General features: G+C 49.3%; 1 protein-coding gene across 1 annotated transcript in view; it reads right to left on the bottom strand.

The window, feature by feature from the left end:
• The window catches only part of QRFPR (pyroglutamylated RFamide peptide receptor), a 385,094-nt gene extending 367,512 nt beyond the window's left edge, over window positions 1-17,582 (bottom strand). The window contains exon 1 of the mRNA XM_069242562.1: window positions 16,741-17,582. Coding sequence (XP_069098663.1) covers window positions 16,741-17,080 — 340 coding nt within the window. The 5' untranslated portion in view covers window positions 17,081-17,582. The remainder of the gene's footprint in view (window positions 1-16,740) is intronic.
• Window positions 17,583-18,547: the final 965 nt, after the last annotated feature.

Below are 18,547 nucleotides of genomic sequence, written 5' to 3' on the forward strand. Positions count from 1 at the left end.
AAGGTATCTGGGGGGGGTCACCCACAAAGGTGGTCATGGTCCTCAACAGAGGGAAGAGGGGGGATAAAAGCTTAAAAATAAGGAGTTCTGAAAAGGTCCCAAAATAATTCTCAAGAGAGTGGTGGTAACCAGTCCCAGTCAGAGTCTAAATAGAAAGGGTTCCTTGACAGTAAGACAGGGAGGTTTGTACCCCAATGCATTGAGTGCACTAAGTATGGTCACTCTAAGGGCGACTCCAAATGTCCAAAGAGGGCACAGCCCTCCACTGGAGGGCAGACACCTGTGTTGGCTAGTGCAGCACTCGGGGAGGAAGTAGCCCCAGTTAGTTTTGGGGCAACAGACAGAGGTAACACTAGTGTTCCTGGGGAATGCAGAAATGGTGCCAAAAGCTTGCATGCCTGCTAATACTTCCAAGTATAGGCAGTGGGCCACTATTAATGGGCAAACGGCGGAGGCTCTACGTGACATAGGAGCCAGCATGACTACTGTCAGAGGTCAGCTGGTGTCAGAAGAGCAAGTCCTATCGAACACATTCCCCCAAGTCACACTCGCTAACAATCGTGAGAGCCACCTACCAATAGCTCTGGTTACCTTTGAGTGAGGGGGGAGTCTCTGGTAATCTGAAAGTATCTGTGAGAACTGCCATGCCTGTAGACTGTCTGTTAGGCAATGACCTTGAGCACACTACCAGGAAGGAGGTCCATGGCTGCCCGGGAGGGGAATCAAGGGCGACTGGAGCTTGTAATAATGGCCGTGACAGCTTCCAAGGAGAGAGGCAAGAGGTGTGGAAAACCGGTCCCAGAAGCTCCCACGGTGGTTGACGGGGTCCTTAAGGTGGAGCCCCTGAGCCAACTGGGAGGACACTGCTGTCCTAGGTGACCTATTTGAGCTTCATGGCTGGCAAGATGAGGGTGGGCCAACCAAGGAAGAATTCTGTAAAGCACAGAAAGAGTGACCCACTGTTGTGGGCTTGAGGCAACAGGCCTCGGCCCAAGCTGCAGGTGAAGACTCTGGTGATCACCTTATCTACTGCAGGCAGGTCGTTCCCCGCTCCGCCTTCCCGCGCTCCATCCTGTTTCTCCCGTTTTTGCTTTTTTCCCGCCGCTGCGTCCCCTGCGACCCCTCCCCCCTCCTTCTCACCGCTCCTTTAGCCAGTTTCCTGCCGCTGCATCCCCTGCGTCCCCCCCTCCTTCTCACCGCTCCTTTAGCCAGTTTCCCGCTGCTGCGTCCCCTGTGGCCCCTCCCCCCTCCTTCTCACCGTTACTTTAGCCAGTTTCCCGCCGCTGCGGCCCCTCCCCCCTCCTTCTCACCACTCTTTTAGCCAGTTTCCCGCTGCTGCATCCCCTGCGGCCCCTCCTTCTCACCGCTCCTTTAGCCAGTTTCCCGCCGCTGCGTCCCCTGAGGCCCCTCACCCCAGCCCTCCCATTGGACAGGCCCTTCCACCTCCCAGCTGCCACTCCCACCCTCCCCTCCTCTTATGCCAGCCGCGGCGCGGTGACAGGGAGCAACCTTTGACCCTGCTATTGCAGGCAGGTCGCTCCCAGCTCCGCCTTCCCGCGCTCCATCCCATTTCTCCCGTTTTTCCTTTTTTCCCGCTGCTGCGTCCCCTGCGGCCCCTCCCCCTCCTTCTCACCACTCCTTTAGCCAGTTTCCCGCTGCTGCGTCCCCTGCGGCCCCTCCTTCTCACCGCTCCTTTAGCCAGATTCCCGCCGCTGTGTCCCCTCCCCCCTCTTTCTCACCGCTCCTTTAGCCAGTTTCCTGCTGCTGCATCCCCTGTGGCCCCTCCCCCCTCCTTCTCACTGCTCCTTTAGCCAGTTTCCAGCCACTGCGTCCCCTGCGGCCCCTCCCCCCAGCCCTCCCATTGGACAGGCCCTCCCAGCCTTCCAGCTGCCACTCCCACCCACCCCTCCCCTCCTCTTATGCCAGCCGTGGCGCAACTGCGCTGCTGGCGTGCCAAAGGCAAGCCTGTCTTCGTCCGTCTGCACCTGGACCGCGCCCAGCGCCACCCCCCGGTCCGCGAGGCCCTTGCACCTCCAGGCGCCGCTACACGGCCGACCAACTCAACGCCCTCAACCCTGGCCGCATCACAGCATGCTCCCAGTCCTCACCAAGGAACACCCACGGACCCTTCGCATGCCGCACCTGCAGATTCACCTGCGACAGAACAACGAAACCAACAAAGACCGAAACTAACCACCTCCACTGCATACTGCTCAACACCCGCTCCGCACGCAAGCACGCCATCGAGCTCTGGGACCTGCTCGACTCCACTGCCCCAGACGTAGCCTTCCTTACCGAAACCTGGTGGAACGACTCCTCGGTGCCCGACATCGCAATAGCCATCCCGGACGGCTACAAGATCATCCGCAGGGACCGCAAAAATGGAATCGGAGGAGGCATAGCCATCGCCCACAAATCCTCTCTCAAGGTCGACACCCACACTGACGACTCCATCAAGACCACCGAACACCTACACTTCCGCATCCACACCGACCCCAACACTACCCTCAGAGGAACGCTCATCTACAGACCCCCCGGATCACGAGCACCATTCAGCGAATCCCTCGCCGACCTCACCAGCACCCACGCACTCACCTCAACGGATTACATCCTCCTCGGGGACCTACATTTCCACCTGGAGAACAACAACGACACCAACTCCACTACCCTGATCGACAACCTCACCAACCACGGCCTCACACAACTCATCAACACACCAACCCACATCGCCGGCCACACGCTTGATCCCATCTTCTCCTCAAGCGCCCATGTCACCTTCAACCACACCACCGTACTCCATTGGACCGACCACCACTGCATCCACTTCACCTAGAAGAAACCCACCAAGCACCACCGCACCCAACAACCACCCCGCCGATGCTGGAGCAAAGTTACGGAAGACCAGCTTACCAACACCCTCGCCCAGAACCCACCCCCCGACTCCACCGACCCAGACACCGCCGCCAACAACCTCACCCTGTGGATCAACGACTGTGCCAACACCCTTGCGCCACTCAAAAAAACCACCAACAACCAAGCCAGAAGAAAAGCCGCCTGGTTCACCGACGAGCTCCTAAATTCCAAACGCGACTGTCGGAAGCTAAAAAAGGAATGGCTCCTCAAACGCACACCTGACAGCCTCACAGCCCACAAGGATAGCACCCGCAAGCACCACCAACTCATCAGACAAGCCAAACGATCCCACTTCAAAGACCGCCTGGACAACAACGCACACAACAGCAAAGAGCTCTTCAGCATCGTGAAGGACCTCTCCAACCCCAGCGCCAACATCAACGACATCCCTCCATCCCAAGAACTCTGCAACGCACTGTCCACCTTCTTCCACCGGAAGATCACCGACATCCACAACAGCTTTGACGCCACTCCCACGCCAGACCCCACCCCCGAACCCTCCACCTGTTCATACCACCTGACCTCCTGGACCAACGTGAACGACACAGAGACAAGCAAGATCATGAACTCCATCCACTCAGGATCTCCGTCAGACCCCTGCCCCCACCATGTATACAATAAAGCCGACTCCACCATCACCCCCCAACTACGGAAGGTCATCAACATCTCCTTCAAAACAGCGACATTCCCTGAAAAATGGAAACACGCCGAAATCCGCGCTCTCCTCAAGAAGCCCAAAGAGGACCCCAACGACCTCAAGAACTTCTGACCCATCTCCCTGCTCCCCTTCCCAGCAAAGGTGATTGAAAAAATCGTCAACACACAACTAACCAGCCACCTCGAAGACAACAGCATCCTAGACCCCTCCCAGTGTGGCTTCAGACGAAACCACAGCACCGAAACCGCCCTTCTCGCCGCCACAGACATCAGACGCCAAATGGACAACGGCGAAACATCAGCCCTCATCCTCCTGGACCTATCTGCCGCCTTCGACACAGTCTGCTACTGCACCCTGAAATCATGCCTCCACGAAACCGGAATTCAAGGTAAAGCCCTCAACAGGGTCATCTCATTCCTCTTTGGCAGAACCCAGAGAGTCCGCCTCCCCCCCTTACGCTCCGAAGCCACCAACATCATCTGCGGTATCCCCCAAGGCTCATCCCTCAGCACAACGCTGTTCAACATCTACATGGCCCCCCTCGCTCAAGTGGCCCGACAATACAACCTCAACATTCTCACCTACGCCGACGACACCCAGCTCATCCTCTCACTCACCAAAGACCCCTACACCACCAAAACCAAACCTCCACGAGGGAATTAAATCCATCTCCGAATGGATGAGAAACAGCCGTCTGAAACTGAACTCGGACAAGACGGAGGTCCTCATCCTCGGACCCACCCCCTCTGCCTGGGACGACTCCTGGTGGCCAACCGCACTAGGAACCCCGCCGACACCGCCCGACCACGCTCGCAACCTGGGCTTCATCCTCGACTCCTCCCTCACCTTGTCTAAACAGGTCAACGCAGTCTCCTCCTCCTGCTACAACACACTCCGCATGCTCCGCAGAATCTACAAGTGGATCCCGACAGAAACAAGAACAGTGACACAGGCCCTCATCAGCAGCAGGCTGGACTATGGCAACGCACTCTATACAGGCATCCCAGCAAAAGACCTACTACGCCTCCAACGTATCCAAAACGCTTCCGCCCGGCTGACCCTCAAAGTACCCCGCCACAGCCACATCTCCCACCACCTGAGAAACCTTCACTGGCTCCCTGTGGACAAAAGGATCACTTTCAAGCTTCTTACCCACGCTCACAAAGCGCTCCACGACACTGGACCAGCCTACCTAAACAACAGACTCAGCTTCTACACCCCCACCCGTCAGCTCCGGTCCACTAACCTCGCCCTTGCCGTCGTCCCCCGCATCCAAAGAAAGACCTCCGGCGGCAGATCCTTCTCATACCTCGCCGCCAAAACCTGGAACACCCTCCCCACCAACCTGCGACAGACTCAAGACCTACTCACCTCAGAAGACTCTTAAATACCTGGCTCTTCGACCAGTTACACCAGCTCACGGGTACGTAGCGCGCTTTATAAATCCATTGATTGATTGATTGATTGATCTATTGGGAGAATGATCTACTTTACAGTTAGCCTAAGGTACTGGAGGCTGGGGCAGCATGTGTGCTGGTGGTCCCCCAGTTTTACCATGCCCTCCTACTGGGCCTGGCTCACGACATTCCCTTGGCAGGACATTTAAGGCAAGACAAGACCTTTGTCAGGCTTGCCACCCTCTTCTATTGGCCCCGAATGCGGACATCCTCAGATGCATTTTGTAGGTCCTGTCCTACCTGCCAGGTCAGTGGGAAAACAGGGAAAAGGCTCAAGGCCCCTCTGATCCCACACCCCGTCATTGCCACCCCCTTTGAAAGGGTGGGCATTGACGTCATTGGTCCATTGGACCCCAAAACTGCCCTAGGCAACAGGTTTATCCCGGTTTTGGTGGACCATGCTACCCGCTACCGAGAGGCAATCCCTCTGAGGACAGTGACTGCACCAGTGGTGACCAGAACTCAGATGGGGATCTTTACGCATGTGGGATTCGCAGAGGAGACTGTGTCTGTAAGAGGCCCAAACTTCATGTTAGCATATATGAAGTCCATGTGGGATGCATGTGGTGTGAATTACAAGTTCACCACACCCTCTAATCCTCAATCCATAGTCTTGTGGAGCGATTCAACGAGACCTTGAAGGGCATGATCACAGGCCTTCCTGAGGCCATGAGGCGTAAGTGGGACATCCTCTTGCCATGCCTTCTCTTTGCTTTTAGAGAGGTACTCCGGAAGGGGGTAGGGTTCATGTCCTTTGAGCTTCTCTATGGAGGCTATATCAGGGGACCCCAAAGCATTGGCAAAGAGTGTTGGGAGGAAGCTCCCAAGAACCTCCCCCAGGATGTGGTCAATTACTTGCTGGCCCTCAGCAACCAGATGCACTGCTTCTGGAAGAAGGCCAAGAGCAACCTCGAGGCCAGTCAGGAGGTTATGAAACACTGGTACGACCAGAAAACCACACTGGTGGAGTTTCAGCCTGGAGACAATGTTTGGGTGAAAGAGCCAGTAGAGCCTAGAGCTATCCAGGACTGCCGGACTGGCCCAATTGAGATAAAGGAGCGTAAAGGGGAGGCCAGTTACTTAGTGGACCTCCGGTCCCCTAGGAAATCGCTAAGGGTGCTCCATGTGAATAGACTGAAGCCTCATTTTGAGAGGACTGATGTCAACATGCTTCTGGTGACAGATGAGGGTGTGGAGGAGGAGATTGAACCTCTCCCCAACCTCTTCTCTGCTCAAGAAGGTGATGGGTCAGTGGAGGGTGTCAATCTCTCTGACTTCTTGACCCTGAACCAGCGAGGGGACTTCTACCAGCTACTGGAGCAGTACTCCTCCATGTTGTCTCTCACCCCTGTACTCACACACTTGTGTGTCATGATATTGCCATGGGAGACAGTGCCCCTGTAAAGAATAAAATGTACAGGTTGACAGATAGGATGAAGGCCAGCATCAAGGATGAACTTGCCAAGATAGTGGCTCTAGGGGTAATTGAGAAATCCAACAATCCATGGTCTAGCTCTGTGGTGCTGTTACCCAAGGCTGCAGCAGCCGCTGCCAAGCCAGAACTTAGGTTCTGCGTGGACTACTGGGGTCTCAATTCTGTCACTAAAACTGAAGCTCACCCCACCCCTCAAGCTGATGAGCTCGTAGACAGGCTAGGCGTTGCCAAATTCCTCAGTAATTTTGATCTCACATCAGGGTACTGGCAGATCACCTTGATTGAGGGGGCCAAAGAGAAATCCGCTTTTTCAACTCCTGAGGGACATTATCAGTTCGGAGAGATGCCCTTTGGTTTGAAAAATGCCCGCTGCCTTCCAGCAGTTGGTTAACGGGGTCCTGGCTGATAAGGATGCATTCTGTACCACCTATTTAGATGACATTGCCATCTACAGTTCCAGCTGGATGGAACACCTGCTCCACCTCCAAGAGGTGCTCCTGGCTCTGCAATAGACAGGTCTGACTATCAAGGCCAGCAAGTGCAAGATTGGGCAGGGTTCCGTAGTGTATTTGGGACACCTAGTAGGTGGTGGCAAGGTGCAGCCCATCTGGGCCAAGATTGAAACAATCATGGCCTGACAACCACCTAGAACCCAAAGAGAAGTGAGAGCATTTCTAATCCTCACTGGGTGCTACCATAGGTTTGTTAAGGGTTATGGCACCATGGTAGCCCCTTAAAAGAACTAAGTTCCAAAAAACAACCTAGGTTGGTAAATTGGACAGAGGCCTGTCAGAAAGCCTTTTGACTACCTAAAGGAAGCCATGTGTACACCACCCATGCTCAGGGCCCCTGACTACTCCAAGGAGTTCATTGTGCAGACAGACACTTCAGAGCATGGCATAGGGGTGGTTCAAGCGCGGCTAAATGAGTAGGGCCAAGACCAACCAGTAGCATTTAACAGCAGAAGGCTTTTACCACAGGAACAGAGTTAGAGTGCCATTGAAAGAGAAGCATTTGCTGTGGTCTGGGCACTGTAGAAGCTGAGATAATACCTGTTTGGGACTCACTTCCGGGTTCAGAAAAACCACACGCCCCTCAAATGGTTCATGCAGATGAGGGGTAAAAATCATAAACTCTTGAGATGGTTCATTTCCCCAAAGGGAATGGACTTTACGGTGGAGCATCACACGGCAACTGACCACACCAATGCTGATGGTCTCTCCAGATTTTTCTGCCTTAGTGATGAGAGCTCCCAGAGGGTTGGGTAGCTCTCCCCACTTTCAGCTGTGGGAACACATGTTAGACCTGACAGCCTTAGGGTGAACCTCCCCCAACTTTTTGCCTACCTCCCTCCACTTTTCTGACACTGTTTTGATGGTTTTAGGACTGGTTTGCGCAAATTACCACTTCTAACTAGTGCAAAAGTGCATATGCTCTCTTTCTTAAACATGGTAACATTGGTTCATCCCTAAATGGTATATTTAATTTACTTATACGTCCCTAGTAAAGTGCACTACATGTGCCCAGGGCCTGTAAATTAAATGGTACTAGTGGGTTACAGCACTGATTGTGCCGCCCACATCAGTAGTCCCTTAACCATGTCTCAGGCCTGCCATTGCAAGGCCTGTGTGTGCATTTTCGCTGTCACTTCGACTTGGCATTTAAAAGTACTTGCCAAGCCTTAAACTTCCCTTTTTCCACATATGTCACCCCTAAGGTAGGCCCTAGGTAACCCACAGGGCAGAACGCTATGCAGGTAAAAGATAGGACACGTACATAAGTGTTTTATATGTCCTCATAGTGAAAATCTCCTAAAGTCATTTTCCACTACTGTGAAGCCTGCTCCTGTCAAAGACTAGTATTAAGACTGCTCTCATATACTTTTTGAGTGGTAGATTCTGGTCTGAAAGGGGTAACCAGGTCATATTTAGTATGGCCAGAATGGTAATAAACTCCTGCTTATTGGTGAGGTTGGATTTTATATTACTATTTTAATAATGCCACTATTGGAACGTGAGCATTTGTCTCCATTCAAAACCATCTGTGCCTTACAGCCTGTCTCCAATCAACATCCGGGCTGGGCTGGTTGACATCTCCCTTGTGCATTTCACCCAGACAACCACAAACACAGGACACTCAGTCACACCTGCACTCATCTGGATATTGAATGGGTCTTCCTGGGCTGGAAGGGTGGGGGGCCTGACACTTACATTTCAAAGACCAGTGGCATGCCCTCACACATTGGACTGCCAAAGCCCCTACTAGGATCTTGGCAGACAGGACTGAACTGAAAGGGGGACATGTGCACTTCAAAACCACTCTTTGAAGTCTCTCTCACTTCAAAGGCATTTTTGGGTATGTAAACTGGGTCTCTACCCCCACCAACTTAGACACTTGTGGACCTACTCCTGCACCCTGTCAAGAGGAACTGCCTGGCTGCCCAAAGGACTCATCTGGACTGTTTTGCTGAGAAGGACTGCTGCCCTGCTGTTGCCCTGCTGCCCTGCTAGCCTCTGACTTTGCTGAGAAGGATTCAACCTTCCCCAAAAGTGCTCTCTAAAGGCTTAGATTGAGCTTGCCTCCTGATTATTGAAGTATAGGGCCAAAAAGACTTTGGTGGTCATTCCGACCGTGGCGGTCGGCGGTGAAGCGGCGGTAAGACCGCCAACAGGCTGGCGGTCTTTTTTCATGTATTCTGATCAGCCAGCCGCTGCTTCACCGTTCCGACCGCCACGGGGGTAAAGACCGCCGGGCTGGAGACCTGGGTCTCCAGCCCGGCGGTCGTCACATACCGCCGGCGGTATTCCAACCCGCCTGACCCCGGCTTACCGCCATGGATTTCATGCGGTTTGGGACCGCCATGAAATCCATGGCGGTAAGCACTATCAGTGCCAGGGAATCCCTTCCCTGGCACTGATCGGGGTCTCCTGCACCCCCAACCCCCACCCGACTCCCTCCCCTACCCCCCCACCACCCCTGCCACCCCCAAAAGGTTGCAGGACCCCCGTCCCCCACCCCGATCCCCAACATATACACAAACATACACCCACGCATTCATGCACGCATTCATGCACATACACACACCCCCCCACATTCATGCACGCATTCATGCACATACACACCCCCGCGCATTCATGCACACATTCATGCACATACACACACCCCACATTCATGCACGCACTGACACGCCCCCTCAACATACACACACGCACACCCCCATGCACGCACACAACTCACAACACACCTCCACCCCCCTTCCCTAGCGGACGATCACCTTACCTGTTCCTTATGATCCTCCGGGAGGGAACGGGACCCATGGGGGCAGCACCGCCGACACCGCCACGCCAACAGAACACCGCCACAGCGAATCACAGGTCGTGATTCGCTGGGCGGTGTTCTGTTGGCATGGCGGTGGAGGTGGAGCTACCTCCACTTCCCCGCCTGCCATCAGTATGGTGGCACTTCGCCTGGAAACGGGCGAAGCGCTGCCAACAGTCAGAATGGCCCGTGCGGAAGACCGCCAGCACTGGCGGTCTTCCGTACGGCGGTCCCTCAGCGGTCTATTGAAAAGACCGCCGAGGTCGGAATGACCCCCTTTACCTCTTCAAGGAAATTCCTTGTGTGTCAAAAAAATTGGCGCAACACCTGCCAAAAACGACGCAAACCCTCCCTTGCCACCAAGGAGTCGCCACACAGCCGACCAGAATGATGCAGCCCGACTTCCCGAGTGGAAATCGACGCAGCACCTGCCTTGCGATTTCAAAAACGGACGCATCGCCTACCTGATCGATGCAGCACCTGTCCCTTCTTCCAGGGCATCAGGGATTTTCCCTGCATCGTCCCTGGGCATGAAAATATCCCAGCATCTCAGTGAGGAACCAAGACTGCGTGCCAAAAAACAACACAACCCCCTTGCAGCAAGGAAAGAAACGACACATTATCTGTGCCATGTTGGATAATTCCATGCACACCTTATTTTTCCATGCATCCCCTCCTCTGCGGTCTTCTTTGTGACATTATTTTTTATGCATACTAGGTACTGTGTGTAACAAAAAGACAACTCCTTACTTCTAAGGATTGAGACTCTTTAAACCTTTTTAAAAGGATATTACAACTTGTGCTTATTGGATCTTTGTTGTTTTGACCTTATTCTATGCAGATAAATATTATCTAAGTTTTTTTACTTGTACTGTGTATTTTTGTGGTGTTTTCACTGTGTTACTGTATGATTTATTGCACAAATACTTTACACATTGCCTTCTAAGTTACACCTGAGTGCTCAGTGCCAAGCTATCAGAGAGTGGGCACAGGATAATTTGGATTGTGTGAGACATATCCTCACTAGGATTGTGGTACCTACTTGGACAAGGGTGTATACCTCTGTCAACTAGAGACCCCATTTCTAACAATGATTGAAAATGTATGTTATATGATCAAGGAAGTGTATTTGATCGTAATATTCCAACCTATTTTAAACCTAAATCCAAGTTCACATCTGTATTGAGTTTTGACATGACTGATGCTTTTCATGAAAAAGTGGTTTGTGACCTCATGAGACTGGTGATGAAAAGAAGAAGAACTAGACAAATTGTTATATGGTGTCAGTTGAAAGCTATTGATGTTCCAGTCAAAGACAACAACATAGTTAAACTTCCGGTGGTTAAGGAAGGTAACATTGTAGTTATGCCTACACGTATGTATCTCAGGGAAGCATTGAGACAGTTGGAAAACAGGAATTGCTATGATGCAATTCAGTAGCCGGAACACAAGAACATGACTGCATAGTTTTGGGAAAAACTCAATACCTGTAGAAGCAGAGTTGAATTGAAATGGAGGAATATCAATTCCTTAAGAATGAACACCCTAGACTACCCAATCAGTGCTTACTTCTGAAGGTGCACAAATCCCTTACCAACCCTCCTGGATGACTGATTATAGTGTAATCTAGAAACAGTCTCCACGAGAACACCTCTAGATATATTAATCATTTCCTCATGCCCTTGGTGAGTGTCCTTCTTTCCCACATAGAATATACCAAAGATTTTTTTTTTTAAGGATAGATGGTATTATGTGTCAACCTGATTTCCTCCTACTTACTTTAGATGTCTAATAGCTTTATACTAGTATATTAAACATGGTCTGAAAGCTTGCAAACATTTCCTCAAGGTGAGACCTATTTGTTAGCTTGCCCACACACGGATGCTCATGAACTTGCTGCTTTTTGCTTCCCCCACAACATATTTACCTTTAATGGCACCTTGTACAAGCAGATCCAGGGGACTGCAATGAGCACCTGCTTTGCCCCAGCTATGCAAATTTACTCAAGGGCTGGTGGGAGAGCAGGTGTTCACCCACTCAGAATTCAAGGATGACATGGAGAGGGTGGTTATATGGAGGAGGTTAATGATAAAGTTTTTGTTTTATCTGGCAGGAGAGTGAGTTGGACGCAGTGAGGTTTGTTGCCTGGCTGAATAACAATCTGAATTTCAACGTCTCCTATATTATGAATAGAGAATGAATTGTTTTCTTGGATGTTGAGTTCATCATAACACAGAACCGAATTACATCCAGACTACATAGAAAACCCATTGTGGGCAACAGTTTACTGCATGCTTTGAGTAGTCATCCCTGCATGTTGAAGTGAAGCATGCCATATGGCCAAAAGGAATTACAGTTTTGCTCAGCGGGGTTAACCCAAGTGGGTCATTGCAATTTTGTATGCCCATAGAAATACTATTAGTAACCACATAGCAGAGAACTCCGCCAGGATAATCACTTCATTCAACAATCAATAAGGGTCGGTGTGTGAGATTTTAGCTAATAGCTGGACCTTGCTAAAGTGCGATTTGCTCATTGGCAATGAAAATGGAGACAGGCCCATAATCACATATCGTGGGAGCAAATCTCTGAGGGATCTTTTAGTTATGAATGGGGTTACACTAAAAAATGATATTGTGGGAAGGGAGTACAGATTTACAGGCTTTTGTATTTGTGGCAAGTGAGAAGCCTGTCAGCTTTCCATGAATTGTAAAGACTTTGAGATTCCACACACCACGGAATGCAGATCTATCTCACAATTCATTACATGTATCACCACCTTTGTCTTTTACAAATTAGAGTGCCCGTACAATCTACCATTTGTTGGCTGCACCATAAATCCAGTGTGCAGAAGAATCTTGGAACACATGAAAGCCATCACTAACACAGACAAATATTGTCCTGTAACATGTAATCTTGAAATACACCACAGTAGTGATCGGAGACAATTGAAATTCTTTGGCATCAAACATGTAAAAGTGGATGCCAGAGGTGGTGATATAATAGCCAGACTGAGACGAAGAGAATCTCAGTTAATAACAGATCTTACAAGACTCCTAACAGTCTGAATTCTGAGTAGTTGTATGTTCACTAAGATTAAATGAGTGATAAACGTGTAATATTGGTCATGAGCTGGAACATGATATCCGTGTATATAATCTATCCTTTACATTTTGCTACCAGATTCTGTTTGTATTCACATGGAGCAAAGGAAGGGACTATTACCTAGTTACGGTGAGACTCGAGAGGACACCCCCACTGGGGCACCGTACCCTACTCTTCTGCGACATCACTGCTGATGACACTGTGTGAATTTGTTTCTTTTATAACTTTGCTTGTTGGCAGACGTTATCTCTCTTAGGATGAGGTGGATAATGTATAGAAGTCAAGGCAGCCTTCAGGGGAATGGTATGTTTACATGGTTGGATCATATTTTATGATTTAGAAATTTTCAATATTAATTCATAATTACAATATTGTGTAGAGTTGTTATATTTTGCTCACTAAACAATTCTGTGTTTCTCACCAATTTTGCCCACTTGGTATTCCTAGGCTTTCCATATCAGTCACAGCAGCCCTTAGGTGCTTGTTATGATGTCATTGCTACAATTCATGAATAGTTTATGTGTGTTTTGGGTATATCATTTCTAAGTATAAAGTAGTGTCAGAAGCTGGGTTAGGCATATTATGTACACTGTCTAGCTCTGGTGAATCCCACACATGCACCTTCTTGGGTGTGACTTCTAGGCCCTGAGGCTTGTTGACTCCTTTATCCAGTGCAATTGTAAAACTTGTTTGAGATATTACCTTATCCACCTGTGAACTGTGTTGTTAAACTGTAATTTTCAATGTACCATGTAATTTGTTGTACTCTGTAGAATGCCTCTTACAGTTGCCCAAATGGGCAGTATTCGTTACCCTTTTGTTTGGGGCATTTCCTCAACAAAAGCTGTATATTTGTGTTGTGCTGTATACCTCATAGCAGTTTCAGACTCGATACTACCTTTAGCGCAGCTTTTGTATTATGATTGCAGCATGTTTATGTACTATTGCATGGTATATATTCAAGGTATTGCGCACTTCAGAGTCAACTGAACAGGATGTCTGAGTATATTTATACATTCTCGAATGGCAATTAACTCATTTCAAAATGCCCGCAGCATTTTCCTTTATTGCATTCCTTCTGCCAATCCTGTTTCTATGTTTATGTTTGTACACACATAGATGGATTTAAAAGTTTGGTATTGATTCACCCTTCATGAGTGAGCAAGTCTGGCTGGCTGAAATGTGTTGCAAGGGCCGGAAGTGCTGAAATAAGCACTTTTTTTGTGGGCACTTCCACATCCTAAATGTGAGTGTTCGTATTTACATGGAGGTACCTTTAATATTTTGGTCAGGTACTGCGCCCGACACCACGCGACACCCCCGGGCGGCAGCACGATCTATATTATACATTTATATACTCTAAAGCAAACATAGGAGCACTCAGCAGGTTGCATTAGTATCACATTTATTTGAGCCATCCAAAAGACGCATTTTGGCAAATGCACCCCGCTGAGTGCTCGTGTGTTTGCTTTGCAATTTTTCGACCTGAGGCCACTATCATGGAATGAGGCACCAGTCGCCTAGACTTCGGTATTTTATCAATAGCTTTGTGGGACATGTAGATATATAATTAGAAAATTAAATTAGAGGAATGTATTTAATTTACATATATTCAACTATATATTAAAATGTTTAGCATTTGCTACTTTAAACTCTAGTTACATTAAAAAAACTCAATATTTTGGTATCTTTTTGGACAATATTAGTTTAAAGGATCATTTTTTTGTTGATATTTTGGTACTTGCCAATGTACGTATAAGAGCACGATGTTGTGGTAAGTGATATTTTTTACACAATATTTTTGTCAGTGGTATTGTTTACAACGATATTGTGTCAACGATTCAGCTGAACAGTTTTACTGATGTGAAACATGGGCAGGTGTTTGCTAACAAATACAGCAACACATGCATGTGAATGTTTTACCAATTACTTGGTAAAGAGAAAAGAAGCACCAATATGTTTTACATCACAGTGCCCAGTCTTTAAAGCTGGCTCTGGATTGTCACTGTGCAGATATAATTAACATGTTTAAATTTTCAAAGAGCACATGAAGTCAGTGCAGTCTGGCACACCAAGGTCACAGAAGGAAATAGGAGAAAAAAACTTGTTTGTTGCTCACACAAAGCTAAAATTCTCAGTATGTGGGAAATGTCTTCGATTTCTCGACTTCTAAAAGGAGACAGTCTCTTTTTTATAAATGAAACATTTTGAGTGGTGTTTCAAAATGTGTGTGGGGGTAAACTAATGAAAAGAATAAAAAAAAAATCTGATGTCACTAGCAAGAAATCCAGTCGAAGAGAAAGGTAAAACAGAAATGCTCCAGAAGTGGGACAAACATCAGAATAGGTATGAAAGCTATTAAATCAGGAGCAGTGAAAGGGAACGGTGAGGAAATTACTCCAATGGTGGACAAGGAACAAGGAGCAGACCCAAATCGCACACTATGCAGTATTGCCTGCAAAGCATCTGTGACAGATGAATGGACCAGTAACGAAACCACAAAAACTGCATTACTGCTAAGTGGTTCTGGTCATCTCCAATTCAAAATATTCCAAATCCTGCTGCAAAGTGCAGTTACTCTCCCACTGGCAGTACTGAATTTGTGTTAGCACTCGCCTATTAAAATGATTACACTCTAGTCAAGAATTGCTATTATTTTCCCTTTAACAGTTTTGCATCCCTGACAAGTAGTGTTTGTACTCTTTCAATAAAAGGAATACGTCCATGCTAATAAGCGCTAGTACTCTCCCATTAGAATTAATGCCTCCCACCAGGGATCTACAATATTGAACAAAGCCCCAAAGACTCATTTTAAGAAAAAGGTATCCCTACACAGATAAAGCAGTGTCACCGACCCCAGTACCTTGAAATCACTCCCAAGTGTTTTTATAAACATTGACTGTTCGAGGAATAATCGTGCAATTTATAAGCAAATACATGAAAACTACAATGTGTGCGCCATCATATCTGGGTAGGGACGTATGCAGCAGAAGCAGCTAGCGAGATAGGCCAAGTCCTAATATTATTCCTCTATTTAAATGTGTGTATTGATGTCACTCTCATCAAAATTAACAATGTAAGGGCCTCATTTAAAGTCTGGTGGAGGGTGTGATTCACACAAACCTGACAGATATCCCGTCTGCCTTATTAAGGGTGCCATAGAATTTAATGCACTTCAAATAAAGGAGATGGGATATCAGTCATGTTTGTGACAGAGTAACCCGTCCGCGCGATCCACCAAACTCTAAATCAGTGGTCTTCAAATGTTTTAATGCAGCCCCCCCCCCCTCACGCCCCAGTGGTCAGGCAGGCCTTACAAATATGTTAAGGTATCCACTGTGTGATTAGTACAGATGGGGTGGGAGTTTTGAAGAATATTTAGAGTCCCTTCCCTTTTGAAACATCCCAGCTAGCCTACAAATGACAAAAAGATGTTCCTGATGACCCCATTACAGATTGGCTTAGTGACACTTATTTTGTTCCTCTTAAAACAAAGCACTTTTATCAGAATAATGCTTTTCTTGGCCAGATCCTGCCCAAACCTCCTCCCCCATCCTCCACCCTCCGCCGCCACCCCCCAAGTTTCACTTGAGGTCCCCCAGTTTGAAGACCACTGAACTCAGTCATAAAAGGATTATTGGGGAATTGACATGCATGTACTGCTGAAGCGAAAATTAACTGTTTGGAAACGTGTCCCACTGCACTTGGGGAAGGGAGCGGCAGGTTCAATGTACGGGTGAGTTTCCCTGAGCTTGGATTTTCAAAAAGGAGCCCTTCATTCGTTTGAAGAATAGTTACTCTCTCACAGGACACCTCAAACGGGAGAACCGCCTGGCAGACAGCCTGTTACTCACCGCCCAGCCAGTTGGAGGAGATGTTCTGCAGCAGGGTGACGGGCACGCAGAAGAAAGCAATCAGGAGGTCGCTGAGCGCTAGCGAGCAGATGAAGATGTTGGTCACGGTACGCATAGCCTTGCTGCGGGTCACCACGTACAGTACTAACGTGTTACCGAAGAGTGCGAGCACGAAGATGAGCGCGCAGAGCAGCACGAAGGCGAGCTTGGTGCGCGGCGGCAGCTCCGGGATGTAGACCAGCGGCTCCAGCTGGAAGCGCTCGATGAACTCCCTCCGCGTCACGTTGTTGTCCCGCAGAAGGCGGGCGAACTGCTCCGGCGTAATGTTCAGAGACTGCATTGGGGACCGAGTATGGAGGGTAACTGTTCGCTCGGCGTTGATCTTCAGCGCCCTTTAGGCAGAGAAGCGTGCTCACGGAGTTTGGAGTGCGGCATCCCCACACGAGGTGCAAACAGGAGCTTAAACGCCCGCGCTGATCCTCCTGGCCTCCCCCCTGTAGTGTATGGAAATCTCCAAAGAAACGTTTCTCGAGCAAGAGACCGTGCTACTCACTGGCGCAAACCTGTTGCGCTTTTGACCGATTAGCAACATAGTTTTCACTGCGATTTGTCATGAGAACTCCCATGCAGGTGCCCAAACAAGTAAACGTTGCGTTTACTCCTAGTGCCAACTGTGCTCCGCCTGCCCTCGAATCGCTGTGGTTAATATAGAAAAGAGGAAATAAATAATCCCAATCCCAGTAACAGAAGGAATTGGTGAAGGACGCAAGACAGAAGTATGGCAAGTTTTCAACTGCTCAGACTTGTAAGCATGGGCTCTGAGGAGCGGAGGTTTAAAAGGCAGGCCCAGAGGCGTCCAGACTATGCCAGCCAGTCTGCGCTCACTGTCCCTTTGCTCTCTCCGCCCACCTCAGGGAGAGGGGAGGCTGTACAGGTGCTCATGACCGCAGAGTAACTGCCGCCCGGCTGCACACTTGATGTTCTGCGCCTGAGTGCTATTCGGAGACACCCCTTCATAGTTGCTGAGGTCTGACACACTGGCAGGCACACGCCCACCATGTTCTCCTGCTGAGGTCTGCCACTGTGGCAGGCACGCGCCCCTCATCTCCTACTGAGGTGTGACACAGAGGCATGCACGTGCCCTTCATCCTGGCGAAGTCTGACTGACTCCCTGACAGGCACGCATCCGTCAACTTCTCCTGCTAAGGTCTGACACAGACAGGCACACGCACTCATCTAATGCAGAGGTCTGGGACAATGACAGGCACGCACCCCTTGCCTTTTAGTTATTTTGCTAAGGTTTGACACTCTGGCAGGCATGTACCCCTCATCTGATCCTGCCTCGTTCTGTGGCAGTGGCAGGCCCGCGCCCTCATCAGTGGACGTCACCTGCGACCCTTAGCTTGCCATGTGCGACCCCTGGTGGCAAATTCAGTACCAGGAACACAGTAGCAGCTAGCCCTTATGGACCTCAGTCAGGGCTCCACTTCTTTGCTTTTTGTTAATTTTTTATTACAATAGTGAATCATAATAAATTGTTCACTATTAGTGTAATAAAAATGTGAAAGTGGAGGTTAAAGGGCACGTGATGTCCCTTCCGCTACCCCTGGCATTTTGGTGAGTTGACGTCCAATCCCTCATCTTCTCTCCCTGAGGTCTAATATTCTGGCGTCTTCTCCTGCTGAGGTTTGAAACACTGGCAGGTGCATGCCTTTCATCTTCTGCTGAGGGTGACACCCTGGCAGGCACGTGCCCCTCGTCTCCACAGCATTTCCTGCTGAGGTCTGACACACTGGCAGGCACGCTC

This window comes from Pleurodeles waltl, chromosome 1_2, assembly GCF_031143425.1.
Source record: "Pleurodeles waltl isolate 20211129_DDA chromosome 1_2, aPleWal1.hap1.20221129, whole genome shotgun sequence".
Taxonomy (NCBI): domain Eukaryota; kingdom Metazoa; phylum Chordata; class Amphibia; order Caudata; family Salamandridae; genus Pleurodeles; species Pleurodeles waltl.